General features: G+C 52.7%; 4 protein-coding genes across 8 annotated transcripts in view; 1 reads left to right on the plus strand and 3 right to left on the minus strand.

Annotated features, from left to right (window-relative positions):
- Positions 1 to 869: 869 nt before the first annotated feature.
- Positions 870 to 1,838, minus strand: LOC140652774 (olfactory receptor 5J3-like). Its single transcript, XM_072863990.1, has one exon. It carries the CDS (start codon positions 1,836 to 1,838, stop codon positions 870 to 872), a length of 969 nt encoding a protein of 322 aa, XP_072720091.1.
- A 5,486-nt stretch (positions 1,839 to 7,324) lies between these two features.
- FEN1 (flap structure-specific endonuclease 1) lies at positions 7,325 to 10,061 on the minus strand. The gene is made up of 2 exons (XM_072865964.1): positions 10,013 to 10,061; positions 7,325 to 9,238 (listed from the first exon to the last, which is right to left on the minus strand). The coding sequence occupies exon 2, from the start codon at positions 9,235 to 9,237 to the stop codon at positions 8,089 to 8,091; it is 1,149 nt and encodes a 382-aa protein (XP_072722065.1). The 5' UTR covers position 9,238; positions 10,013 to 10,061; the 3' UTR covers positions 7,325 to 8,088.
- Positions 10,062 to 10,085: 24 nt separating this feature from the next.
- Positions 10,086 to 11,555, plus strand: TMEM258 (transmembrane protein 258). 2 transcript variants are annotated; one of them, XR_012043180.1, is made up of 5 exons: positions 10,086 to 10,225; positions 10,372 to 10,481; positions 10,596 to 10,770; positions 10,871 to 10,967; positions 11,396 to 11,555. XR_012043180.1 is itself a non-coding variant. In XM_072865995.1 (4 exons), exons 1-3 carry the CDS (start codon positions 10,121 to 10,123, stop codon positions 10,720 to 10,722), a joined length of 342 nt encoding a protein of 113 aa, XP_072722096.1. In that variant the 5' UTR covers positions 10,086 to 10,120; the 3' UTR covers positions 10,723 to 10,770; positions 11,396 to 11,555. The 2 variants fall into 2 exon arrangements, 1 of the variants encoding a protein (XP_072722096.1); XM_072865995.1 differs by lacking the exon at positions 10,871 to 10,967.
- A 3,522-nt stretch (positions 11,556 to 15,077) lies between these two features.
- Positions 15,078 to 27,886, minus strand: part of MYRF (myelin regulatory factor) — a 63,913-nt gene continuing 51,104 nt past the window's right edge. For 2 of the 4 annotated variants that reach the window (XM_072865929.1, XM_072865931.1), the window contains 15 exons: positions 27,671 to 27,871; positions 26,876 to 26,984; positions 26,165 to 26,274; positions 24,500 to 24,660; positions 23,898 to 23,970; positions 23,500 to 23,588; positions 23,227 to 23,295; positions 20,483 to 20,568; positions 20,085 to 20,246; positions 18,939 to 19,232; positions 18,265 to 18,352; positions 17,851 to 17,925; positions 17,613 to 17,715; positions 16,985 to 17,059; positions 15,078 to 16,724 (listed from right to left, as the gene is read on the minus strand). In XM_072865929.1, coding sequence (XP_072722030.1) covers positions 16,638 to 16,724; positions 16,985 to 17,059; positions 17,613 to 17,715; positions 17,851 to 17,925; positions 18,265 to 18,352; positions 18,939 to 19,232; positions 20,085 to 20,246; positions 20,483 to 20,568; positions 23,227 to 23,295; positions 23,500 to 23,588; positions 23,898 to 23,970; positions 24,500 to 24,660; positions 26,165 to 26,274; positions 26,876 to 26,984; positions 27,671 to 27,871 — 1,782 coding nt within the window. In that variant the 3' untranslated portion in view covers positions 15,078 to 16,637. Of the gene's footprint in view, positions 16,725 to 16,984; positions 17,060 to 17,612; positions 17,716 to 17,850; positions 17,926 to 18,264; positions 18,353 to 18,938; positions 19,233 to 20,084; positions 20,247 to 20,482; positions 20,569 to 22,452; positions 22,534 to 23,226; positions 23,296 to 23,499; positions 23,589 to 23,897; positions 23,971 to 24,499; positions 24,661 to 26,164; positions 26,275 to 26,875; positions 26,985 to 27,670; positions 27,872 to 27,886 lie in introns of all 4 variants that reach the window. The other 2 variants (XM_072865930.1, XM_072865932.1) reach the window with 2 other exon arrangements.

Below are 27,886 nucleotides of genomic sequence, written 5' to 3' on the forward strand. Positions count from 1 at the left end.
TGCTGCTGCTGCTCCTAACGCAGATGCAAGATGCAGGTCAGATGAAGCCCATTTCTCTCCCAGAGCAAGCTTGTTTGGCCAAGTTAGATGTCTCGCAGCTGTAGGAAGCAAGGTGTAGGATGAGATCCACGTGGTTGGCTGAGAGCGCTGTTGGGTACAGGCAGAGACAAGTTGGAGATTTCATTCCCCAGGGGTGAAAATGCCTGGGAGTTCAGCAGGAAAACGTCTCAGCTGCTGGGGTGGAAGTCCTCTCCAGGTCTGGAGGCAAAGCGGCGGGGGTTTTTCAGCACAGACACAGCTATGCTGCCTCCAGGCTGTGATGTTCTGCTCACTCAATAATTTAGCATCTTCCTGATGCTAGATCACAGCACTTACTGCTCTCATCCCCTGGCAGCTCAGTGGTCTCTGCTTCTCCTCCCTTTCCTTACTTTCCATGGCACATCCCCCTGGAAGCAAATAAGAGTTTTTTTCCTTGTAGTTAGCCCAAAGCAAGGTGGGTTTTTTGGATATACCTCCCCAAAAGCCTCCAGTCCTCCTTGAACTTGCCCCTGGAGGAATCGCTGCTTGAATCAGTGCAACTTCTTAAGAAGCTAAGCTTAGGAGAGAAATTCCTTATGAGCTTATTTTTACCACCTCCTATGATATTACATCATTTCACAGAAAAACCCAAAGAGATGACAAGGAAATGTTTATCAGAGGCCCGCACTGACAGGATGTTTGGTAACACTGAGTCTCTGCAGATTTTAAAGCATGCTTAAAATTTGCTGTACCTGCTTCTGTAAATATACGTGGTTTATTTTTAAATAAACCTTTACTCCTCCAGACAACTGACATAAGACTATTTAAAAAGGGAAGCAGCAGGAGTTTTATCAACTGATTGGAGTCAGTTTGGTCAGCAGGCACCTCACAAAAATGTTATTTGCCGTCGCTTTTCTAAGTGCATCCTTGACCTCCTTGTTCCTCAAGCTGTAGATCAGCGGGTTGAGCATAGGGACGATCAGGGTATAAAACACGGCGGTGACTTTCTCCATCTCCAGTGAGTACTTGGAGCCTGGTTGCATGTGGCTCAGCCCCGCGAGCACGTAGAACAAGGTAACGGTCAGGAGGTGGGAGGCACAGGTGGAGAAGGCTTTGTGCCTTCCTTCAGTAGACCTAATCCTCAGGATGGAGAAGAGGATGCATACGTAGGAGATGACGATGATGAAGAGCACAGACATGGAAATGGTCCCATTGAGGGTTACAAGCAAAAGCTCATTGAGGTGGTCATCAGAGCAGGTGAGTTTCAGCAGAGGGTTTGTGTCACAGAAGTAGTGGTTGATGACATTGGGTCCACAAAAAGGCAACGGCAGCAAGCAACACGTTTGGATTAGTGAGTTCAAAATCCCCCCTATGTATGACACGGCAACCAGCTGAACGCAGACCCTCTCGGGCATAGAAATAGTGTAGAGCAGCGGGTTGCAAATGGCTACGTAGCGGTCGTATGCCATCACAGCCAGCAAGAGCACCTCTGTGGTCACAAACACAAGGAAAAAGAAATGCTGGGCAAAGCAGGCAGAGTAAGAAATGGTTTTCTTTTCCACCAAGAAGCCAACAAGCAGCTTTGGAGAAAAGATGGAGGAGTAGCAAAGATCAACAACAGACAGATTGCAGAGGAAGAAGTACATGGGAGTGTGCAGCTGGCGGTTTGTCTTGATCAATGTGATCAGCCCAAGATTGCCCATCAGGGTGATGAGATAAATCATTAAGAAGATTATGAAGAGAGGAGTCTGCAGCTTAGGCTCACTTGTCAGTCCTAGGAGGATGAACTGGGTCACCACGGTGCGATTGCCTTTAGCCATGTTACCGTACTTCATAGTAGCACGCCTGTTGGAAGGAGGAAAAACAATCGGAGTGAAATAAAGAGCGATGGCGTGGCTTGCATACGATGCTGCTATCAGCAAGTACTTTATTAGACTATTTATTAAAAGTACAAAGCTTTGATACTTGAGAGAACATCTACCTGTGCTTAGGTTCTCAGCAAATCCTCACAGGCAGAGCAACGAATCCAAAACCTTTCAGAAATTGCATTTTGTCCTTACTCTTTAACCATGAGGCTGAATTAAAAAATTAGGTTTTTTCCTTTTAAAAAAAATAACCCCAATATTGAATGATTTGAACACTGGAGGTGTGAAGAATCTGCAAACTCGCCATCTCATTTCATTAGAACAGGAGGCAGAAAAGGGGAACGTATTTCATTTTCCCCATGAGGAGACGAAACACACAAGTCGTGATGACCCTGGGAGCCCCAAATCCGCTGTGCCCTCTCCCATCAGCTTTGCTGGATCCCCAGCTGCCCACACCAGCTCCCCAAGTGAGCTGCCAGGGACTCGGGAGGGTCACTCGGCAGCCTGGGACAAACTCCTGCGCTAGGTAGCCTGTTCTTGCTGGGCTGCCGCATTTCTGTCTAACTTTGGTCAGGTTCCAGCACAGATGGAAATATTCCCCCCGGTGTTGCAAATCGTAATGAAGCAGGGGTTTGTTACACTTCATTTTTTTTAATCTGCTCCAGCTCAATTATTATTTACATGTTTTTCTTCACTCGAGGCAGGGAAGGAAGGAATTTCCAGGCTGCTCTTCACAGCTGTGAGACTAAAATGAATTGTACATAATATGTTCTATATATAATAGAAAGCTGTTAGCTGTATTTATGAGAATTCAGGAGGGGAGGAGGAAAAAAACCCCATCACTTATCAGAAGGCTCCATATAGCAGAAAGAAAACCGGTGCCTTCATTTTCAGACCACGCAACACCTTGCACACAGTATTTTTTCTAATCAAGCCTCTCCAGTCTCAGTTACTCTTTCTAGCGGAGCACAGCAGATGTTAGAAATCCTTCACGCGCCTGAAAGACTTGCTTCTGATATAAATAGCGGTACTGGTATTAATTAACAATAACCTCAGTGTGGTAAACAGCAGTGGAAATATTTGTTTAGGACAGAAAATGTAAGGAAAAAGAACCTGGTAGTGAAAATAACACGAACTACAAGGCAGGCAGGTGAGGGTGCGGTACCTGAGATGAATAGCAGGGAAAGAGGACTTCAATGGGAGCTACACGAAGCAAACCTGGGTGCCACCACATCAGTAAAAATCTCTTCCACATGGATCATCCCTGCAATTCCCCTCCTTCAGCAGGGAGAGGATCAGCTACTCTGCAATAGCGAGACCAAATGCTCAGCCGTCTCCTGATTGTTCAAAGACACTTGTAAAGGCATGGTTGGCACCTACTGAAATAGAGCAGGCTGCTGTTTCTCCTGCAGCGCGCTGTCCCGGAGCGTGGCAGGATGCTGTGGGCGATGCCTGGCAGTTTTGCTCACCCACCAGGCATCAGTGAACGTGTTACTGAACCGTCATTCTTGGTTTTAGCGGTTCCCATCAGGGTGGCTATCTCACACTGGAGATCTAGCGCTGCACTCTACATAAAAATCTGGTATTCTACCAGAAAAGTGTAGTTCTGTAACAGACACTGTTTTCACTTTACAAATATTTATGAGGTTCCAACATGCCACAATAGCTGGTAGGATATTTCCAGGTTTTGGCTGCAGCTGCTTTTCCCTTCCACTAAATGAACATTTTTTTGAGCACACTTGAACATCCTTGTATAGAAAAACCCATGACAGAGCCACCCATCCTACTGCTGGGACCAAGCCTTCGCCTTCTGCAAACGAGGAATAATATTGCAGCATGGGCAGAAGCAGGTTGCTCTAGGCTCTGCAGCATGTTTTCAGTCTTCCTAGAGAAAAAAATCTTGAAGATTTCCTTACGGGCTGAGCCCTGTGCAACACTCCCAGGCTACAGGTCTCTGTGCTGCTGCACAGCACAGTCCTGCTCTTGTCTTCCAGCTGTCTTCCCTGCTCAGTTTATTTATGCTCAGGGCAGAAGAGCAGCTTTTCAAATGTTTTCTCAGAGGTTTTATCACAATAAGGTGGTGACACATACTTAGAAAGCCTGAAGATAATGCCTAGAAATTCAGACATATGGAAAATAGAGTTCAGGTATATTCTGCTAACGAGCTTTTGCCCTGAATCAGTGAACTTGTAAGCTTGAGTGCTGTGGGGTTTAATCTTGCTCTGCATTTGAAACCTGTGCCTACAATCCTGCTTTCCTGCCTAATACCACATTCTTACCCAGCGTCTGCATCAGGATCTGTGATTTGCAATCCATCTTTCTGTGATTTGCACGCAATATGCGTGCGTCCTCCTAAGGCAGAAAGAAGAAACGCGATCCGTTTTCCTCCATTCTTCAAATTACTCTGATGCTACAGGAGGAGGGCAGCGGCAGTTTGCAGATGCGGCACTCGGAAGCGAGACAAACGCGGCAGCTCCACCAGCCAGAAGGAAGGGTGCGTGGCCCCAGCCTTTTGAGCAGACCGGGTGATGAGGCTGTCCCGAAGGGCTTGTGCAGGGGGACAGCTTCTGGGTTTATTTACTTCTTTGGCCCTCATCGAGAAAATCCCTGAAGTAAATCTTAGCTGAGCAAAGAGCTTCATGCCAGCCACGGAGGGGATCATTAGAAACTCTCAGAAAGAAGAGTCTGGAAGAAGTTTGGACTTGGGTCCTGTCCCCCCCCACCTAAGTGTGCAAAAAGGGCTCATTAACCTTTCTTTGCTCAGTGCTGATGTGGAGGGGGGGATGTTTTCAGCTGTGCTGAGCCACAGGTGGGAAAGAAGCCATATGAGTGTGCCAAATAAAGTTTAATCAGATGCCAGGGTTTGGAATTTATTCTCCTGTTTGGACTGTGCAAGTTTAGAGCTTCAGAGCTTCACTTAAACTATACAGTTTAAGGCAGGTGAAAGCGTGAGTGCTGTCACCCAAGTCAAATGTGCACATAAATCGCTTTCTCTCCCTGCATGTGTAACACTTTACGGCTCGGACTTAGCAAAACCTGATTCCTCCAGTCGATCACTTCTGTGCCTGGAGATCACCACTGCAGCTGCATCCTACAGAAAGTACACCAAGGAAAGCTGTGGAGGCAGAGAAGACGCACTTCCAACCCAAAGGGACAAAGCACAACGTGTACTCCAGTGTAACAGCACAAGCCAAGTGTACAAACACCGAGCCCTACTTCTGTAATCATACTTTATGATTTTACTTGAGGCTCATTAGAGAAATTATATTCATTTAAAGGTTGCTTTCTTTGTGTGCATCCCTTGACAGAACGGTAGGCAGCAAAGGTTAACGTTGCTCCTTTAAGTAAATTAAAGGTACGTATGTGAAAAGGCAGTTAAACTTTCTTAGAAACGTTTTGTCATTTCTGTCTCATTCCTTGAACTAATCTTGGCATGGTAATAACGTGATACATAATAACGTGATGAACTAAACGCCGTTCAGGTCAGCAAGAAGCAGGCAGGATGAAGGACTCTGCAACCCGTTACGGAGACCGGCGTCAGGCTGAAGACAGTAAGTTTGCAGTTTCTTTTTCCTGCTGCTGACTTAGTTTACTTCCTTGCTACAAGCATTTTCCTGACTCTTACTTCCACATATTATTTTTTATCATCCTTCATTCTCTCACCACAAAACCATCTCACTGTACCTTTCCACATGGTCACAACAAAGGTATTCACAGATAAAATAGGAATATTTAATTAAGAAGCTCCTGTTAGGACAAATTATGGATTGAAACATTTAAGAGAATACACATCAAGCAAACACAATCCCAGTTTTTTGTCTTCACTGTATTTTGAAATGAAATAACACAAGTAATGAAATTTGAGTGGACAAAATGTCTGAACTGCTGTGACTACCAGGTGAGATCAGTTGAGGATAACAGATCTTAGCAACATCACAGGAAAATGTATTTCACTCAGTTTTCACTGATAGCTTGCTACACATAATAAACACATTTCAAAGGATAAGTATCTTCATCATTTGAAACTTGTACAGTAGCTAGTCTGTGTACCATAGTAGCCTATAGCCTACTATATAACACACAATATAGCCTACTACGTGTCCTATCTATGGTACCACATCAGTAGTACAGCCTACTACGTATGATAATAGCGTAGGGATAACTTATCCTGGGGACCAAGTAAATCTGGATGGAAGGTGACGGGGTGGAGGGTACCTGTGAGGGGGAGGCAGGAGAGGAAGGACAGAGGGAGCGGGATGTGGTGGACGCTAGAACATCCCAGAAGAGCCAGGCTTTCAAAGTAACCTGCCCAGCAAGGCTGTACCTTAAAGCCTCCTGGGAAAATGGCACCGAGAGCTTAGCCTGGGCTCCACTTCTCCGTTAGAGAAGACAAAGCAGTGACAGGATGTTTAGAAGTTGCTTAAACTGTCTGAGCAGGTTTTTCCAGCTGAACAAAAAGAGATTGTGGCTCAGAGTGACAGGAGGTCACAAGGACTCAGGGTTGGAAGCACAAATACTCACAGATAGAAGCCTTGTTAAACAGATAAATACACAGAACAGGTGATAAACCACCACCCCTCGCATCGATTTTAAAATCTGATTTTCCCTGTAGCACTTTCCTGGCTTTCTGGGTGCAGATTCTGCAAGTAATGTGATGGGATAAGCGACAGCCACATTGACACTTGTGGAGAGCACAGATGGCGATCTCAAAGCACACCAGCTACAGCTGCCCTCGTTTCAAGCATGCAGACTTCCTCTTGCCAAAATATCTCCAGTTTAAGGCTTGGAATTAAGGTTAAGCTGAGACCCGGTGAAAACCACCAGATCAAGGAAGCAGACTTGTAAGTTTTGGGTGCTCTGCTCCACGTGCCTCTTCGCACACACACAGCAAGCTTGAGAAGCTCCCTGCCTCCATGCGCAGCACCCACTGCTATTCTTCACACGACATTTAATAAAATTTCAGAGGCATCTTAAAAATCAGGATTATTTTAGCCATGTTAATGGGATTCCCCTGTGAAACAAGCCCATCTTCGATGTCTACAAAGCATCCAAAAGCCCCTGTTAACACCAGGATTAAAACTCAAATTTTCTGTATTCAGGCCTGTGCTTGATTTGTTGGCTGTTGTCACCAATAGGTTTCCCTCTAAAACTGGGATTTTTCTTCAGCTGTGCAGCCTTCAGCAACAAGGTTTAAGCCACCTCTCCAGAGAATGAGAAACATCATATTTGTGTATAAATTTTATTCAGAAAACAAAACCCAGCACATTGCTTTGACAAGTAAGAGGAAAGACTATGCCAAATACAGAATAAAATAAAGTAAGAAAAAAAAAGAGGCACTATCTTTTTTCTTCTTAGTCTGGGACCTCTCTCTGTGTGTACAGCGTGGAAGGTGCCTCATGAAGTCAGGGAGTGAGCAGGCTTCCATGCTAGGTTTATTGACATTTTTCTTTTTAAACATAAAACAGAACCTAGCAGCAAAACTCAGGCTTGGAGAGCTGCAGTCTCAGCTCAGCTTGTCCTCAGTTTATGCACTAAGACCAGGCCAGAACATTGCTGGAATTGGGATTACAACTTTTTTTTTTTTTTTTAAACAAAAAGTGATAATACGGGAAGGAAGAACCTATACCCAATCCTCATTAAAGGCAGAAGTTTACCTCATTATTTCAAGTCTCCTTCCCAACTCCAGCTTGCCTTCCATTCACATCTCCCCAGTTTCTCCTTCAGCCTCTGCTGCTTGCACCTACCTCTTTTTTGGATGGATTGCGTCAGTCAGGCAGAAATCTATCACTTGTACCGAGTTCGCTCTCTAGCTGTTCAACTCTTTTATTTCTTAAATCAAAGAGGGTGTTTGTGATCAGCACCTCCCTTTAAGTCCACAGCCTGGGTATCACCTCCAGTCCCTCATCAAGAGTCTCAAACCGATGAACGCTGCCGCTGAACTGCTGAATGCAACTCCCTGGTTCCTCACCCTCCAACCCCCCCACGCTGCGGTTGTTTCAGTTCTCTTCTCTCCCAGCCTCATACGTTACTACTGCTGCGCAGGAAGACGCTTGTCTGATTCACTAACCTAGCCTTGTTGGAAAGCACTTTAGCAACATCCTTCCTAGCACTAACACGCAGGACAAAAAAGACCGTTTGTTATTAGCCTAAAATTCCTGGTTGAGCCTAAAAACCAATCACAGGGCTTTGTGGTTGGCCAGTCTGGCTATTTTCCCTTTTTGGTCTTTGCGGCTGCGGCGTTGTTGGTCTTGGCTTTCTTCTTTGCCGACCCCTTGGTCTCCGGCTCTTTGCGCTTGGCTGATGTGATGGAGCCCGTCACCTTGAAGAAGTCGTCCAGCCGGCCCTGCGTGCTGCCCTGCCGGCTTTTGCTCAGCCTCTTGACCCCGTTGCGGATCCGCTCTTCGTTGAACTGCTTCTCCCCGCACATGAACTGGACGAGCTGCTCTTCATTCGGCTCGGTCCACTTCAGCTCTACGCTGTTGGGGTTGACCACGTCAGGCTCTAGAAAAAGCTTCTGGGCCTCTTTGTGCAACCAGTTCTCAGGCAGAGGGTACTTCTTGGTGTCTATCTGCTGAATGATCTTCTCAATGGTTTTGTGCTCCTTGATGAGCTCAACAGCACGCTTGGGCCCAATGCCGCGGATGCTCTCGCAGTAGTCACAGCCCAGGAGGATACACAGATCCACAAACTGCTCCCAGGTCAGGTCTAGATCCTGCAGAATACGGTTCAGGTGAAACTCCTGGATGGGCAGCTTCTTCGTCTCGCTGGCAGTAAGATGCCGCATCAGTACCGGACTGCCGAAGGTCAGGCAATCCATATCTTCCGTGGCAGCTGCATAGACCTTCCCGGCCTTCACCAAGGTAGCGCAGCTGGCTTCGGCCTCCCCCGGCGCCTCCACGTAGGGGATGCCCATCAGCGTTAGTAACTTCTTGCACTCATCAGTGTGCTGCTGGGTCACCTTGACCAGCCTCTTGCTGTACTTCTCAATGTTGTTCTCCTCTCCGGCCTCCTGAGCCTCCTGCAGGTGTTTCTCGGCCTCAACCCGGCGCTCAGTCCGCTTTGCCAGCTCCCCCGATTTCAGCTGCGGGGGCTTGCCGTCAAAAACGTAAACCGGCTTGATACCGTTCTCCACCATGCGGATGGTCCGGTAGAACATGCCCATCAGGTGGCTCGTGGTCTCGCCCTCCTCATTCTGAAGGACTTCAGCTCCCTGCCGCACGGCGATCAGGAACTGGTAGATGCTCATGGAGGCATCTATAGCGACCTTCCGGCCAAAGTAAGACTTGATGTCATTCTCCCGGATAGCGCCAGGAGCCACGTCGGCAATAAGCTTGGCCAGGCCATGGATTCCCATCCTGGGGAACAGAAAAGGGGACGCTGGGATCAGCCTCTGCACACACACGGTGCTGGGGGGAGCTGGGGGTTAGCAGCTGGGCTGTGGGGTACCCCCTAAGCAGGGGGGACCAAAGGGAGGTGGCTGCTTCCCCTGCAAACCATTACCCCATGGGCTGCGGCCTCCGCTGGCTGCCATTACCCCGCTTCCAGCCCCAGCCTCCCCAGCATACCATTATGCCCCCTGCCTAGGCCCATCTTTACCCCCGCTTCCTACCTCAGCCTCTCCCCATCACCCCTCCCCCTCCGCCAGCCCCACCATTATAACCATCCAGGCCCCATTACCCCCCTACCTACTAATACTTCCCCTGGCCGCTGCCTCCCCAGGCCTACCGTTACCGCTCTTCCCGCTTCCCCCTTCCCCAGCACGCCATTACCTACACCACTCCCATTACCCGCCTCGGCCTCTCCCCCCCCGCCCTTCCCACTCCCCCTCCTCAGAGTCCACCGTTATCCTTCTCTTCTAACCACAGCCTCCCCCAGCTTTACCATTACTCCCCCCCGCTTTCCCCTGCGGCCTCTCCCTGCCCACAGATACCGCCTCAGCCTGCCCCAGCCGCCATTATCCACCCCCTTCTCGCCTCAGCCGCCATTCACCCCCCCGGGCCCGCCTCAGCCTGCCCCAGCCACCGATCCCTCCCCCAGACCGCCACTACCTCCCCCCGGGCCCGCCTCAGCCTCTCCAGCCGCCATTATCCCGCCCCAGGCCCGCCTCAGGCTGCCCCAACCGCCATTACCCCGCAGCTCGCTCCCGCCACCGCTCCCGCGCTCCGCCGCAATGCCCGCCGGGAGCCGGCGGAGCCAATAGAGAGCGGCTCCCACTCGCCCCGCCCACCCGTCCCGGCATGCCCCGCTTCCGCGTTCCTTTCCGCTTCCGGCGGGGGGCGGGCAGCGGCGGGAGCGGCGGCGACGTGTCGGAGCGGAGCGGGAAGCGGGACCTGGGCGACATGGTGAGGGCCGGGAGCCGCGACAGGGGGGCAGGGGCAGGGAACCGCGACAGGGGGCCGGTCGCCAGTACTGGGGGCCGGTCCCGGCCCAGCCCAGCCCCATCCCGTCCCTCGGCCGTGCCCCGCTCACCTTCGCCGTGTCCCCACAGGAGCTGGAGGCGATGAGCAGATACACCAGCCCGGTGAACCCGGCCGTTTTCCCGCACCTCACCGTGGTGCTGCTGGCCATCGGCATGTTCTTCACCGCCTGGTTCTTCGTGTATCCCCGGGCTGGAGCCGGGGGGGCGGGCAGGGGAGCCGGGGGGGCGGACAGGGGAGCGGGGGGCCCTCACCTTGCTCTGCCTCCGTTACCGCCTTAACCCCCGGGCTGCAGCTACGAGGTGACTTCTACCAAGTACACGCGGGACATCTACAAGGAGCTGTTGATCTCACTAGTGGCCTCGCTCTTCATGGGCTTCGGCGTCCTCTTCCTGCTGCTGTGGGTCGGTATCTACGTCTGAGGCCCGGGCGGAGGAGCACCGGTACCGCCTCGTGAATCCCCTGTGGCTGTAAGCTCCCTGAGGTCTTAACGCTATGCATGGGCCTGGGGGGGGTCCTGGAAGCGTAGCCCTGTGACAGCTGATCTTTACAAAAGCCACCTTTCTTCAGGGGCAAAGTTAGGACGCACGAAAGGCTGTGCCCGCATCCCAGCAGCAGCTTTGGGCTTGAGCATCGCAGCTACTCCGAGCTGCAAAGCAGCCGTCGGGTAACTTAGCTGGAGAGTGCTTCTATGCCCGTTAACTGTGGGCGGAATTTGGGGCAGTAAGGCTATTGCCCTGGGGCGGGATAATGGCGGCTGGAGAGGCTGAGGCGGGCCTGGGGGGGATAGTGGTGGTCTGGGGGAGGCGGGAAGGGTGGGAGGGATCGGTGGCTGGGGCAGGCTGAGGCGGGCCCGGGGGGGGGGGGTGTGTGTGAATGGCAGCTGAGGCGAGAAGGGGGTGGATAATGGCGGCTGGGGCAGGCTGAGGCGGGCCCGGGGCGGTATCTGTGAGCCAGGAGAGGCCGCAGCGGATAACGGTGGACTCTGGGTATTGTCCTTTGCTCTGTGGCTTTCGTAGCAGCAGCGTCTGGCCCTGGCGCTGCCCTGAGGAATGCTGTCCCACCGACCTCCTTCCTCTCTCGGTTTGGTTCTAGGTGGGAAGCCCTGCAGAAGCTCTTTTTGTATTTCTTTTATATTTCAACAACAAAGCCCGTATCAGGCATGGACTGTGCTCCTGTCGAGTGACTTCTGCCAGCCCAGCAAACCAAACCTGAATAAAACTGGCTCCGTGATGCACCTCCCTTTGGACTCATGGTTTGTGTTTTAGATACTTCTTTTTTTTCACCTGGCTTTTACAAACCACTTTGATATTGGCACAAGATCCACGTGCCTCGGCATGGGCCCCGTGTTTATCACAGATTTCCACAGCTGTGTATGTCCAGAAGTGTTTCAGGGCCACCTTGTGCCCTAGTGCAGCTAGACTCTGGAAAATAAGTGCTTACTGCTTTTATATCCCTCAACCTTCATTACCATCACGTCCCCTCACCCCCTTTCCGGAAGGCTGTGCCCATTCTCATCCTGAGCCAGCAGCTTTGTAGCTCAGCAGCGCTCGTGGCCCCTCGCAAAGCCGAGAGGGGCAGGGACTGCTCCAAGGTGGTTCACTTACCGTCAGCAGCGCATGCTGGGGCCCTCCTGCGCTAGAAATGGAGCTGATGGAAACGCCCGGTCCCGCTCTTCGGCCAGGCTCCGTGCTCCTGAGGTGCGCGGATGGCGGCGGTGGGTGGGTGGACGTACCGTTTGGCCTGGGTGAAACGGCGCTTGCGGAACGGTCTCTGGCCAGGGTTCCCAGGTGACGCGCTGGTGTGGTTCCTCGGACGCAAAGCGAGGAGAACGCTTGTCTGGTGGGCACCGCAGTGGGTGACACAAGCTGCGTTTGTGGGAAATGAGGTTTTGGGAGGAATGCTTGAGAAGTACAGGGCAGAACAATCTTGTAGCTGGATGTGCCCTTCAGTTAAGTAGTGAATTAACTGCCCTGCCTATAAAAGAGGAGTTTATTTATGGCATGCATAACTATATTTGTATAGGTAGCTTTGAATTCGTAGCCCAGCTTTCAAAGTGATTGGATTTCAGAATCAGAAATTCAACAGGTAGCTTACAGATTGAAAGCCCCAATTTCCTGTTTGGGAAGGAAGTTTCCCTCTGCGGCTGCTCTCAGATGCCTCTGGATCTGGCCCTGACCTCTGAGGCGTGAGCAAGGAGACTTCTTTTTTTTTTTAATACGTGTTCAAAAGTAGCAGTGAGCAGCCACCGGCTGGGGCTGTTCTGACCCTGACTGGGCACGGCTGGAAACTCCCGCTGATTAATGACACGGGGGTTCCTCCATCTTGTAGGACACAGTTTTATAACGATTGAACTGAAAGACTGTTATTTCGTAGCAAGGGAGGAATGTGCCAGGAGCCGTCCTTGGATACAAAGCAGTATTTATATATTTATTTATATGGGCATATTTACCTCCAGCATAAAACAAAGTCTAAATAAGCCAAACAAAAAAGTGGGGAATCCGGACACTCAGCACTCAAATTCAGCAAAATATAAATATAAATCAGAAAGAAAGGAGGGAAACGACGCTTGTTCCCCACAAATAAAAACCGAGAATCAATAATACCTGCTAAGAATGCAACTCTACAAACTTGCTGGCAATATACAGTGATTAAAGCTGTGACAGCAACATTTAAACCAAACAAATTAGTGCTTTACTTTTTTTTTTTTTCCTTAATTTTTGCAGTGGTGGCATAGTCTCTATTTACAGGCTTTAAGCTCTAACAGTAGGACAGAATGTTTGTGAATTTGCTTTTGAAACAAACTCCGAAACAGCCAAACTTTGGCAAGTGGCCTCGTTTCCACACTTGTCTTCCTTCCTGCCAAGAATGTCTAGAGAGATGAAACGTCTAGTTTCCAGCGGAAAGAGAGGGTTTTCCCCAAGCTGTACGGCTGGAGACGTCGGCTCAGAGCTCCCTCCGTCTCATGCAGGGAACGGCCTGATTGTTAACTCTCTTGGTACTGATTGGGGATGGGGAACACATCTTCGGTTAGGGCAGAGACACCTTTGGGGGGAGTCTACGCAAACAGCTGTTTCCACAGGCTTAGAAGCAATCCTGTGACCCTTTCATAATTACAGACCCCTTTTGAGCTCATTTCTGCCTTGCTGTGCAGCGGCTGGTGGAACTGGCGTACACTTTGGGATATATTTTAAGACAAAAGATACTGTTGCGATAGAAGACGCTAAAAACTGCATTCTGAATCCCTCTCCTCTTTCGATACCAGGGATTGCTGTCAGCCCGGTGCTGCTCTGCTGTGCAACAGCTGTATGTGGGTAGGGCTGGCCTTTGCACTTTAGGTGTTGCCTCATCTCAGTTCTTAAGCCACCGTTTTTGAGGCACGCAGCATTTTACGCACGTGTGGGAAACCGCTGTTCCCTTGTGCAGTCCTGTTAGAAAAAGGCACTAGAGATGTTCCCGTAGCCCTTAGGCACTTGGTTTGCCAGGGGCCCTCATAAACCCCATGGCTAAGCGTCGCAGGGACACCTGAGAGGCTCCCCTCTCCTCTTGGGCCACCGCTGCTAGCACGTTTCTAGTGATTGATTGATTTCTCCCCTCCAGGAGTGGCTTTCCCCACAGTGGGGCGAGATGTACTCGTGGGTCTCGGCTGACCTCAGCCAGGACCACCAGCGAGGGGGTGGATTGGTGGTGGTGATTGCAGGCAGTGCTTTCAGCTCTGGCCCTCACAACACCGCCCGTTACCTCTTCAGGGACTAAACGAGCGCACAGGCATTTAGCCCAGCTCGACAATAACAAGGGAAAACAGCAGGTCTGAGAAGGCTACCTCTCAGCTGAGCAGACGTCGAAGAGCACGTGGCATCACTCACCTGAATAAGGACGTGCCAGACTGGGCCACTGATTGCCAAGTGGAGAATAAAAGCTGCCAAGAAAGTAACTTTGCAGTTTAAGGCCAAGCAAAAAAGCTCAGGGCAGGTGGAGGGAAGAGCGCTGAGCGGCCTCTCCAGAGAGCTGCATCGGAGGGTTTCCTTCCCAGTTGCAGGGAGAAACAGAGAATCCTGCTGGGCATGGAGCTGACCTGCTTGTGTGTAGGCACCCCCAAGCCTTGGGACCTCTTGCTTTCCCGCTGAGCTCCCCAAAGTCGGGCAGTCCCCTAGCTTCACTCGGGCTGGGCTGCCCAGCGTTCCCTGCTCACCCGCTGGTTCCTGCCTGCCCAGGCTTCAGCGCATTTTAGTAACCGGAGAGCATCACCAATGTATAGTTAGTGTTTGCTGCCTGTAGGGCGTTCATGCCCACTGCTGACGGTGGGCATGAAGACCTGACCTTGACACCGCCCTACAAACAAAGAGCCAGGTCCAGAGACGCCAACTCCTAGCGATGTCGCAAGGAATTGCAGGGCTATGGCTGCTTTGCTGGGACAAGCTCAGAGAAGTTCTGAGATGGGTGACAGGAGATAAAACCGCTCCCCAGACTGGGATGAGAAGGGCGCGTAGGGTCCCACGAGATGTGCACAGGAACCATCTCTCTATCTGGTAAAAAATGTCTTTGCAGCTTGTTTCTCCGGAGCAGCAGAGCCAGCCACGCACTCCTCAGTGCTGGTGACAACACGGCCTGCAGCTGGCAAAGGGAGGGGTTGCTGCATCTGCCTCCGCTGAAAGCAACAAAATGCAGCAGCCGGGGCCTGATGCAGTTTCCCAAAACCAGTTTGGTTCGAGTTGCCTAACATCCAGTGACGGGGCTGCAAGGGGCAAGGCGTGCTCTTCTCTGAAGCCGGCTTTAGAGTGCTTCAGGACAGGTGAGTGGCGTTTCCCCCTCACCGCCCTTCCCCAGCGGTGGCTGCGGTTTCCTTAGAAAAATATATCTCAGACATAAGAACCTGGCGGTGGCTCAGCCTCCAGGAACGCAGATGTCTCCTTCTTCAGCAAGAGGTGCTGGAGCAGGACAGGGAGGAGGACGCGCGCACTGGTCAGTCAGGCTGACATGTCCCAGCGCCGCTGTAGCAGTCAGGCTTTAACGTGGAGCTTAGCAGTGGCCCCCTTTGGTTTCCTATGCGAGACACGCGTAGCTCAATAGGGACAGAATTAAGAGACCCATTTTTATACGGCTTAAAAAAAAAAAAATTCAGTAGTTTAGCAAGTTAAGAACTTGTAACAGTAAAATACCCAAAATACACTCAACGTAACTGCTTTCTGAGAACAGTGACAGCAAGGGCCCACAGTCGCTGCCGTTCCCCCCTTTGCGGGAGAGGATCAGCCTCTTCAGTGCCTGGCAGAGATCCGTTAGCCAGGGGGTGCAGTGAAGCCACATCACACGTCCCCAGCGACTCAGCCTTGCTCTGCAGGGCGCACCGGGCTTTGCCAGTGGTCTCTCTTCTGCACATCTGGGCAGAGGTGGCCGCGTTGACTTGAGGCAGCTCCACACACTGCGAGAGTCCACGCGCTGCTGCCAAATGAAAAAAAACGGGTCCCATGACACTTAATGCAGGAGACGCGCGGTAATTTTTCTCCCATGGGTTGATGGCAAGTGTCCCCACGCATGGTTTGGCCTGGGCACAGCCTCAGCAGCATCTTTAGTGGGGTTCTTGAGTTTATCCATCCAGACCTGGATATGGTGAAAGTTAGAGTACAGCGAGGAGGGGGGCAGACAGGACTAACGTTGAAGCTGCACCTTCTCTTGTTGTCCACAGAGGACAGTCCGTTCGCGGGTCCTGGGGTCTCTGCGGGTCTGTGGAGTGGGGCTGCGGGGGATGGCCCTGGGCCAACTAGAAGGAACAGCAACTCCAGTGTACGACTTCCAGTACGTCCAGGCACAGCCTTCCTTTCCCGGCCAAACTCCAGCGTTTCGCTCTTGGAAAGGGCTCCAGTGTTGAGCAATTCCAGTGTTGTGAAGAACTGATGTGGCACATCTGGGACCACTGGGCCAGTACAGGATGGGGCTCCCATCCGCGCTCTGGGATGTGGCAGACCCGACCACATTCAGTCCAGTGTAATGCTTTCAAATCCAGTGTTGCAAGGGGAGGGAGAAGTGACGAGGACACAAGCGTCCCCATAAGGGAAGGAGAGAGACATTTGGGGCGGCGTGGGATGGTGGGAGTCGGTGCGAGGTGAGCCCAGGAGATACCACAGGGCTGGTTGTGTTTCTGTGGCTTAGGTCCTGTGTTCTGCGTGTGCTGTGCTTCAGTGCCTGCGTCACCAGCCACAACCAAACCAGCTCCACGCCCCACGTGGGAGACGGGGGTAAGGTGGGGCTGGGGGCTAGTGGAGGAGGGTGTACAGGAATCTCCCCAGTGTCACCAGTCCCCCTCCTCTCTCCAACCAGAGGGCACTGGTGCTGCCAGCACTCACTCACAAAGCCAGTAAAACTGAAAATAATAGTCAGTGAAAAGGTGTCCCATCTGCTCGGGAGCAGTGCTGCAGTTGGCTCGGCCCTGTGAGAGAGTGAGAAAAAGACCTTACAGACGGGGGTAGGATGCACGCTCCGAGGGGGGAATTGTGCATGAATTATGTGCTGGGGCAGAGAAAAATCATAACCCCACTACCCATGTAACTGCGGAAGGCAACAGCCACGATGGAGAGGGCTGTGGAAAGCTCTCAGCGCAATGTGGCTGCTAAACCTGCCGTGGTCCCATTGCTCTCCTTCCGCTCAGCCCTGGGCAAGAGGAAAGACAAAGCAGCTGCTGGTACTCACAGGCTGTGCTACTCTGAAGTGGTAGGTAAACTCCCGGAAAGACATCATCACGAGAGGCCAACGGTGCGTTGTTTCCTGGGGAAGAAAACAGAATAGCTAGGATGAGATCGGGGCTGAGCATCAGGGGATGTTCTCCCAGGCCAGACTGGTAAGGAACCGCACAACCCTGCGCTGTCGAGTGGAGAGGCAACCTCTCCAAGGTCAGCAGTAGAGCTGGACTGAGAGGGGCAAGGAGGCACTCGAGGGTAAGAAGGGTCTGATGCAGGCTCCGCGCACGCAGACCTGCAAAATCCCCCTGAAGGGATTTCAATGGGATGCGTTACGGCAGCTTACAGCCTGGGCTTTTCCCCACAGTCCTGGGGCTCATGCAGAGGGGTCGGGTGGGATGATTTTGTATGAGTGACCACGTGTATCAGGTTTACAGACACCTCCCTGTTGGGGTCGCAGGGATGTCTGAGGGTCATCGATGTCAGCCAGTGCAGAGTACGGCTATGTTTGAGCATGAATTCCCTCCAGCAGCTCCTGTGCTGCCCTAGCCAGGCTGCTGTAGTCCCTTCTGGAGGGATCGGTGTTGTGGTGGGATGACACAGCGCGCGTGGATTTTGTGAGCCGTACCCTCCCTCCCTACCTGTGCGTCTGTGGCATCGGTGGAGCTGTTCGTGCTCGCAGCATCCTGGCAGGGGTCACTGGAGACAAGGCCACAAAGGGAGATGGACACAGCAGAGGAGGAGCTGGGGAGACAAGACACAATAAGACCCTGCTGTCTCTTTCCCAGCTCAGGCAGGAGACACCATGGCCACGCGGCCCAGTATTCAGCTGACTTCAGGGGTACCGAAACACCTAAGAGATGAGCCCTGTCCACTCACTTCATCTCCAGGGTCAGGTTGGTGTTCACTGCTGTGAGCTGGTTGACAGGGATGCGGTAGGTGAAGTTTCCAGTCCTAGGGACACAGAGAGAGCATTAGACCTCACCACAGCATTTCAGGTGGCTGTGAGATGGCCAGGACAGGACCCAAAGTCTCCGATGGGCTGAGACTACAGAGGGGAGGGCTTCCCAGGCTAGTTCCCAAGGATGAGCTCATCACCAAATGGAATCTTCCTGAGCTCTGAGCAAAGGACTCGGAGCCCCAGCTCCTCTGTCCAAGGAGCAGCGTGGGCTGCCTTGGGGCGATGGCAGAAAACGGCCCAAGGCTCCAGGAGCTGCTCATCTGCTGCTTCCCCTGGAGCTCCCACAGTGCTGCTGCCACTGAAATGCTGGCAGCCGGCCTTGCCCCACTCACCTGCATGCGTCAGCGGCTGCGCAGTACTGGGACTGGATGGCCATATTGATCTCCACGATCCGGACAGACTGCAGCACTGGGCTTGGCCCTGCGGGTGGGAGAACAGGCTATTTAGGAACAGCAAAGGGATGGCAGCTGGGCTACCCTGAGCGAGAAGGGTTGGAAGGGGTGCCTGGCACTGAGACCACCTTTCCTCATCACCCTGTCATCAGAGAGGGGGTCAGATTGCTTCAAGATTGCGCTAACACCATGTCCAGGCACGGAGAACCAGGAGAAGGGGTTCCCCAGACTATGCCAATGGCTGGTCATCGACACTCCTTTCTCTCTGTTGCCAGGATGACTGAATCTGTGCATTTCTTCCTCTAGATCTGCTTTAGAAATGGCTGAGCAAGCTGCGATGGGGGTAAGAATGGAGATGCCGGTACGGCAGCCTCAGAAGGGAACTAGCAACTGGCTAATGTGGCCAGAAAGCGTAGGGCAGCATGGGGGAGGAAGGGCAGGGCTGGAGGTTGAATCTGGCTGCACTGGGAGAGCTGGGGGCAAACAAGCTGCAGGACGGGGACACAGTGAGAGCTGTGCAGCACAGATGAGACCCAGTTGGTTGAGGATACCCCAGGAGAGAACCCAGGACCACGGTGCCGCTGCAGGGAGGGAAGAAGATAGGGTCCACCTACCATCCGTGCCGGGATCCTCCGTGCGGGGCCACTCGCTCACCGGCTGCTTGATGCTGCGCTGCTGCCGGGCCTGCCCCAGCGGGGAGTTGCTGCGGGAGAGCGAGAGGTTGGAGATGTACTTGGATTTGCCCTGGATGTGGGTGAAGGGGGAGGAGGGGCTGGCATTGGGGCTGCCGAAGCTCTGAGACCTGTCAGGTGTCTTTGGCCACTTGGTGTAGGATGTCGCTTTCCCGGTGATGCCCCTGGATTTGGCTTTGATATTTGTCACTGGCAGGAATGAGGTCTGACTTTGGTCTGCACAGAGAAGGGAGAGAAAGGTTGTGCTGAGAGGCTGGCAGCAATCCCGACCTCCGGGACCAGTGCAGAGAGAACAGCTACCAGCTCTGGGTTCGTCCTGTCCCCATGTCACCTCCCGTATTACCCCCCTGCGAGCAGCTGAGGCTTCCCAGCCTCTGTGCCTGAAGGGGCCGGTGGGATCCCCGCAGCAAAGGGAAGCTAGAGCAGTCTGTGAGGACAAAGCGGGGAACGGCCCTGTGCTCGGGTAGGGCACGGTGTTTAAGGCAGGGTTAAGGCACGACTCCAGGGGTGTTACGGCTCTGCAGTGACTGCCTGAGGTGCTGTTCCTCCTGCAACAGGGACTGGTGATGGAGCAAGTGAGCTTGCAAAAGCCCTGCTTGGGCAGCCAAGAGGCAGCACACCTCCCAGCCTGTCAAAACCCTGCTCAAAGCAAACAGAAGAATGAGGACAGACTGCAAGGTATGGCTGCTCGGGCATGCTGGCCAGCCCGGCATAGCCTCTCACGACCTTGTGCTGGCAAAGCAGGCAGCTCCAAAGACCTTCCAGCCCCTGCTTACCCCTGGCAGCATGATCACAGATGTCTGAACCATGCCACACAGGCAGCAAAGGCTGTTCAGCCTGGCAGTCCTGCTTTGCCCCGCAGCTGCCTGCTGGAGCAGGTCTCAACCCAGGCAGTGGGTGTGGAGGAAACCGGGCACATTTTGAAGGGCAGGCTGCACGTCCTTTTCGTAGCGGGCAGAGGTAGGACAGGAGGTGAGAGGGGTCTAGGGATATGAGGTGGTGCGACGGTGGGACAGACACACCTCGGCATTGTTCCAGCACCTCCTGGGTGCCTGGGCTGGTACTTACCTGTCCGGTTAGTGGCATGAGTGGGGCTGGTCTCAGAGAGGGCAACAGAGGAGACATTGGTGGGAGCAGCAGAGCAGCACATGGAGAAACACGGTGGGCTGAAGCAGGCTAGCACGCTGTGACCAGGTAAGCTGAAGACTAAGTCATGTGTGTCCTCTGTGACTGCAGGGCAAACAGCAGGGACACATGGAGTAAGTCAACGGGAGAGGCATCTAACAGAAGCAGCACCGACTGCCCCCGGCATCCCTTCCACAAAACCAGAGCCCCAGGACCTCCCAGCATGAAGACAGCACAGTGCCAGCAAGCCCCTGGCATGGAGGAGCAGCCACGTACTTCACCCTACACCACAACCCATCATCGTGTGCGTCTGCCAGGCCCTCTGCCCCACTGCAACCTACCGTGGTATGTGGGGGTCCTGCCGCTGGCTCTGTCTGACGCAGCTGTGGATCGCACCATCTGCGTTTTATCAAAGTTCTGGCTTGACCTGAAATGCAGGAAAATATGGTGAAAACCTCTACCATGGGGGACAACGGCGTCACTTGTACATGAAGAGAGAAGCGGCTGTAGCAGTGAGTGGGGTGATGGGACCAGGTACATGGAGCAAGAGCAAACGTGGAGAGTGCAAGGGTGAGGAGGAGCACAGACTGGAGTGATCTGGGAAAGGAAAAGCAGGAGAGAGGCACGCAAGCTGTGAAGACAGCAAGGAGAGCTAGGAAATGCCACAGCAGATCATGTGGCAGTCCCACGTCTGGCAGGTACAAGTCCCAGCTGGTTCGGAGGACACCAGCAACGCTCCCTCGATGCTCACTGTGGAACAGGGTGTACTCAGTGGCCTTGATTTCCAACAGTGATCTCCAGGGTGGATTTATGTGCTCGGGTCTCAACACATTAGGCCGTAATGGGCTCCAAGCACTCACCATTCCCTAAGGGAGGTGCCCCTTATCTCTCGGAGACAGACTGTTCCTCATCTTGTTTTTTTAGAAATACACACAATCCCACCCAGATTCATCCCACGTAATTTCAGGTGTTTCACTGAAGCTACCAAGACCTGAGCTGAGGACGCCACAGGCATCTCCCGAGGGCAAGGCAGATGTGAAAGGGGAGGAACTGCTGCCTTGGGCTGTTTTTCTCCCACGTCTGCACAAGGAGCCCAGAGCAACACCACTTCTGGGCACCAGCTACAGAGATATGGGACAAACCATGGCTCTCTCGCCTTCGTGCACTGTAGCTGCCTGCTGAGCAGAAATTTTTACTGAGCTCCTAACAAAGATGTTCAAGATTTTACCTGTCCAGACCCTGCCCAGGCATAAGAGCCGTTTGGTTTTATCTGTCCCACATTTTGCTTGTCCTGTACCCACGTCTTGCCTGTCCCCTTAAGCATTGCTCAAGGTTTCTCAAAGATAAAGGGAGCTTTCACTCATTTAGAGAAATCAAAATATCACTTTGTCACCTACAAGACTTCTCTTACGACATGTGTTTCTTTTTCTGGTGAAAGGAGATGCAACGCTGCTCTCCTGGAGGGAATGTGGGCACCAGCCTCTGGAGCTAACCTTCATCCCAGCCAAAATCCCAGCCAAATCCCTCACGTTCCTCCACTGCCTCGTCAACGCTTTCCATGCATGGCTTTATCTTGCATCCCACAACCAATTACTTTTTTAATAGCTTCCTGTGAAACACTCTGATGTGGAGTTCTTAAAAGAACAAATTAATTGTACCTTCCACCGCTCTTTATGCAGTGTTTTGTTCTAAGGGTGCTGATAGACAGGTAGGGCCTGTTTTCCTTTTAAGGGAAGTATTTTGCTGCAGCCCTGCAGATCCCATTAACTGAGGGGCTTTACAGGTCTGTACCTAATGAGTAACTCAGCCAGCTTTCCCTGGGTCAGTACCTTTCCAAACATTGCCAGCGGTGATGGCTCATAAAAAGAAATAATTTAGGGTTTTTTTCTGTCCTTCTTTTGCACAGTAAGCTGTCCTGTACTTGAGAGTGACCCTCCACAATAAAGCTATTCACACATGAAGAGAGGGTAGGAACAACTTTTTGGCTAATTCTTCAAAGTCTTCATCCTTTTTACATACTCCTTCCACTCCTTTCAAACTGTCTGCTCCTGCTCTACCTGTAGTATGGAATTTCTTTATTGAGCCTTTGATGAATTGGTTCTTCAATCTCCTAATCCTAATTTCCCCTTCCTGACGGGGTCCATAATCCTTCCTCCTGGAGAACCACTTGCTGCAGTATATTCATATCCCTTTCTTTGTTTTCAATTTTGCTTAAGATTCTTGGTCTTCTGTGGTGCAGATGGAAGAAAGAAGAGGAATTGAGAGAAGGGATGCAGCAATTAAATAACAGTATAATGAAACAGTAACATACCGTGGACATAGAGCGACCGGGACCCCAGGACCCCTGTGCCGAAAGAGGGCCAGGAGACAGGCAGTGGGCACAGCAAAAGAGCTACAGAACGGTGAAGGGAGACGGGAAGAAAAGGCAGGTCGGTAGAAGATGAGGAGGACAAGGGGGGGAATGAAAGAGGATATGGAAGATAATGGAAATGAAAAGACAAGAACGGGAAAATTAAAGACAAAGTGGAAAGAAAATGGGTTGGATGAGACATGTAACCAGAACAGAAGGGAGAGAAATAGGACAGGGAGAAGAGAGAGAAAAAGAGACTCATTATCTGGTAATGTGAGCTCCCAAAGGAGTGAAGTGTGCCAAAACTGAATGCCCAGCACAGGCTACCCGTGTGCACGCTTGCCGGGCTGGGGCCGTTCCCCCAGCGCTCTCTCCGCACCAAGGACTCTGTTTGCAGAGGGAAACTCTTGCCTAGCACAGACTGGTCCAGCCCCACTGCAATCAACGGGACGATGCTGTTTTAGTCCAGCTGAAGAGGCATCCAAAGAACATTCAGACCGGCCACAAGTGGATATGTGAGCAGCCAAACAGCAGGGTACTTTCTTTTTCTTCTCTGTTCCTCGCTTCTTGCTCGAGATAATTTAACTGACATCAGACTTGGATGTGCAGATGGGTTTGGTGGGCTTTACAGCTTGACTCACTGGAACCATAGTCAATAATCCCGCAGCGGCTGTTTTTTGCGCTTCAGACTCCCCCAGTCACCACATCCCCCCCACAGAGCCCAGAAGTACCTACCCATCGATATCCACAAGGTCCTCTTCACTGCGCAAGCTCAGCACGTAGAGCGTGGACATGGACACCACACTGGAGAGAAAGAGAGAGGTACAGGCTGAGGACGGGTGTGGGGCAAGGGACATGTCATGGTACTGATCTGCTTCCAAGGGATTTCAGCCCATGAAAGGAGCTGAAGATCCACAGCCCCTCGCTACACACCCCATGGATGGCACGGGCCAAACCGATGAGCTGGAGAGAGATTGGAGAAGTGGCGGCCTGGGTGTATGGTCTCACCTGAATGCCATGATGACGACCAGGGCAATGATGGTGCCCTGCAGGAAGCGCTGGCTGATGCAGGCCTGTTCCGGGACAACTGACGGTGACTGCAAGAGAAAAACCCCAAGATCAGCTCAGGACTCCTTACTGCTCTGGTCATTGCATAGATCCCAGCCAGCCCATCCAAAGCTCTCTTCCTGCTCCCCTGAAAGCCCTGAACCCCCTCAGCACAGAAGCCATATATCGTCTTCGTTAGGCATGGACAAAAAGGAAGGAGAGATCATGGAAATGGGAGCAGACAGGGTCTCTCCCTCTGCAGCATGTGTAAGAAAACACACAAGGACCACGCAGACAACCGTTCTTAGATAGGCCACCTTCCCCTGCACAGCGTTGCTCCTCTGGGAGCAGTCCCTTACCTTGCTGGCTACTTTGTGGGGCCTCTTTTTGTGGGGCACGCTTCCCGCACGGCTGAACTGGCTTCCTGTTTGGCTGCAAGCAGAAAGGAGGAATGGAGCTGAGCTGTGCAGGGACAGCACTCAAAGCGATTCCCAGGCAAAAATGTGATTCTTTGGTAGGGGAGAAATCTCTGCATGGCATGACAGTCAGAAACCCTTGTTGCTTCATCTGCTTGGGGCTAGGTGCAGTGCTGGTCCACTACCCAGAGAGCCTGAATTCTGCCCCAAAACCTGCATAAGCTGACTAGGGTCAGTATAACGATTTTGGAAGCATGAGAAACTCTTTGCCCTGAGAAAGCTGCTCGTTTACTCTAAGGAAACATGGAGACAATTTCACACTGGGTTTTTTTTGGGCTGGTCTGAGAGCAGGAGGTTGGTATGTGTATGCCAGACCTGTCTCACCAATCTCAGCTCCTTGATTCTACCCCAGGCCAAATGACAACTGCCAGCGCCCCACTGCTCCTTCCCATCTCCCCTTTCCCAAACCAAGGTGTCAATCAGGGCAGCCTGGACACAAAAAGGAGACATCCCTTCTGGCTCCTGTGCCCTCAGCATGCCCGTACCTGAATGCCCCAGAGCTCACGGTTGACTTCATGCTGTCCAGCCGCTTGAGCTTGGCCAGCTTGTGACTCCACCTCTCCAGCTCATCAATACGGGTCTCCAGGTTGTCCGTCAGTTTGCACAGTTCCTTCACAGCTCCCACGTTCTCCATGAAGATGCGCTCCTGCCAGGGAACAGGTCAGCAGTCTGAGTGGCCTGGCACGTGGAGGCACTCCTGCTCCCCCAGATCTAGCCGCCTGACTGCTCTCCCATGCCCTGCCCCAGGGGAAAGGCTACACAACACCCAGCTCTGGGGGTAGGGAATCATCCAACATGGCACATCTAGATCTCTACAGCCCCTGGATGCAAGAACAAGAGATATCCTCTTCAAACCCAACCAAAACAATAAATGTTGGTGCAGGATCCCTGACGTCTCCTGCTGGTGCTAATCCAAAGAGTCCTCCTTAGTCACAAAGGACAGGCACAAAGTCCCCATCTTCATCAGGAGCCCTTGGTCAAATCACATGAGCAATGCTCCCCATCTACCCCTTCTCTGCCCCTCCCCAGCCCTCTGCCTCTTGCTCTGCAGTGCAAGCTGCTGGAGTTACTCTGCAGCATTATCCAACAGACACTTGACCAATGGAGAGTCCAAATCCAGAAGCCTCTTGGAGAGCAACCTTCCTCCTGTAGCCCCTCTGGTAAAGGCAAGGCGTTCCAGCACAAGCATCTCCCTCCGGCACAATTGCAGCCGCATCCCACGTACTGCTGCGGGCACTGTGCTATCACCCCTGCCCCTTATCCACCCTGGGGCTCTGCCACTCCACTTCCCCAGACAGAGCTCCCTGAGGCAAACATCTCACTGGTGTGCTGGTCCAGCACTACGCTCAGAGGATCTTGGACACCGTGGATAATTTGTAGCAGCAGGTAGATGCCTCTTTGGAGAGCTCAGCTAGAGCAGACCGCACAGCTTGCTGTGACAGGCTGTTCTGCAGCGTGCACCAGCTCCTGTTGGAGGGCTGATGCTGAGCTGCGGCCCACGGAGGAGGGCTGTACGCAGAAACAAAGGACAGCAATGGCCTGGCCACGTGCAGATGGGACAGAAAAGGTCACGCTCACAGCTACTGCTAGCTGGTGATGTAACTGCAGGGATCTAGGCTTCCACAAAGGAGAAACAAGGCACTAAGGTCAGTCTTGGCCATTCCTGCTCTGGACAGAGGGATGCAGGAGAGAGCTGGCAGCTTTGGGAGGCTGTCCCCTCGATGTGCGCTACAGGAGGCTGTCCCCTCGATGCCCAGAGCAGCGAACAGGCTGCCACAGGTTACGGAGAGGTCAGGCAGCCAGGTGCTCCTGGGTTATCTTGACATAACCACCTTATCTTATCTAGGAAGGAGAGACGATGACTAAGAGCCTCCCTACAGCAGGCTGCCAACAAGGAGCCCTTCCTGAGGGAGATGCTGCCAACTTTTACCAACATCAGGCTAGTTCTTTCCTGCTGATGTCTGCCGTCCACCCATGGCTGCTCCTGACATCTGAAAGACCAGCCAAGTCTGAAACTCATATGGGTGGTGTTGGCCCAGAAGCATTTCCCAGGCATCACAGTTTCCCTCTTCCATTTCCAGCTCCACAACTCCGTTGAGCCAGGTTCAACAGCCTCCCCAACCTCCCTGCCCCTTCTGGCTGTCACCCACCTTGTTCACCACCAGGAAGTTCTCAAGGGTCTTCCCATTGGAAAAGACCAGGTCCCCGGTGTCCTTCACAGCTTCAGGGAGGATCTCCTTTACCTCCTGAGCAATGACGCCTGCGTGGAAACAGCACAGTGGGTCAACGTGGTCTGGGCAGGGCTCCTCCTGCCACAGCTCTTTCTCTGGCCCATGCGGTCCTTGGCAGGAGCCCTGTTCACTGGGGATGACACAAGGGCTGTCCTCCCCTCACCCTGGCCTGCGCAGGGCCAGGCAGAGCTCGTTGGAGGCCCCGTGGCCTGGGCAGCCCATACAGGCTCAGCAACAGAAGAGCAGAGGCTGTTCAGAGAAGGCTGGTTCCCAGACTACGTGGACAGGGGTATTTGCATCACCCCGCTGCAGTGCGTAGCAGTGTGTACCCCTGGAGAGAGGTGGGTACGTGGAGAAGCCTTATAAGCCACCTGTGGGAAGTGCCATCTTCTCTCCCGCTCGCTAAAGAGGGAATTTCATTAGGTGCCTAAACTTCAGGTGGTGAGAAGCCCCCTCTCTCCTACCCCATGCCTGGGGGGGCTGCCCCAGGGTAGATCTGGGTACAGCTGCCAGGAAAGGCAGGGCAGTGCCACTTGGCACCACGAACAAAATGCCGCTGTAGGTTGCAGAACGCACGGCCCGGCGCTGCAGATGCAAGCAGGTCACCGTGGTGTGACGCAGGGCCCGTACCTGTCTCAGAGGTGTTGTCAATGCCCACCGTGGCTGCAAACTCGGGCTTGTAGTTGTAGTGTACTAGCCGCATACGGGAGATCCTCTTCAGCTGCTCTGTGGTGTCCACCTGGGACAAAGCAGACACATGCAACTCCTAAGCAGGGTGCTGCTTCTGAAGTTCCCATGACTCTGACTCCAAGCAGCAAAACCCGCTACGGCTCATGGTAATACTGTTGTGAGACAGCACTTCACCAGGCAGCCCTGAACCCTGCTCAGACCAGCCATTAGGACAAACAGCATTTGCACTGGGGTTAATCTCCAGTTCCTGTCACCGGACAAGTTCCTTGGGTAGTGAAGCCAGGAGGAGACTGAGTCCCATTGCACAACCAGGCACAGGGCAGAGGCAGTTCTCATAAATACGAGACATGATTGTACCCAGCTTTCCTGGACAGGCACATCCAGCTGAGATGACTGCAGAGCAAAGCTGAGCCTCTCACCCAGGCTCTGGCAAGCCCCAGTGTGCTATCTGATGTATTCAGCTGTTTCCAGGTTTGTAACTTCTGCGTTTGCTAGTTCTGGCTAACAGTGGAACAGTCAATATTCCCTAAGAAATGGAGGACAGGCTGTGTTTGGGACACACAGGGACAGACAGACTTCTAAGGCACTTCCCATCTGGTCAGGAGCTCAGGCTGCTCATAAGGACTATGCCAAAATCAGCAGCTGAAACAGGCTCACAAGGACACTCACACTTTCTGTGGTGCCTCTTCAGACCCCTGATCACCGCAAACCTAGCCTGGTTTGCCTGGCTCTTACCTCCTGGATGTCCTCCTTCACTCGGACGTCTGAAGGGTGCATCAGCGAACCCATGACCTTCACATTGCCATGGACCACAAGGGCTTCATCGGGGCGGTCTGTGTTGATGCCAACCCGGCCGTGGTGAAAAACAGTGTCAGGGAGCTGTGCCCGCTGCCAGAGCACATCGCTGTCGCTCTCAAACTGGCCAGGGTTGGAGGCCTGTGGAAAGACAGG

Source organism: Ciconia boyciana, chromosome 6 (assembly GCF_034638445.1).
Source record: "Ciconia boyciana chromosome 6, ASM3463844v1, whole genome shotgun sequence".
Classification (NCBI taxonomy): domain Eukaryota; kingdom Metazoa; phylum Chordata; class Aves; order Ciconiiformes; family Ciconiidae; genus Ciconia; species Ciconia boyciana.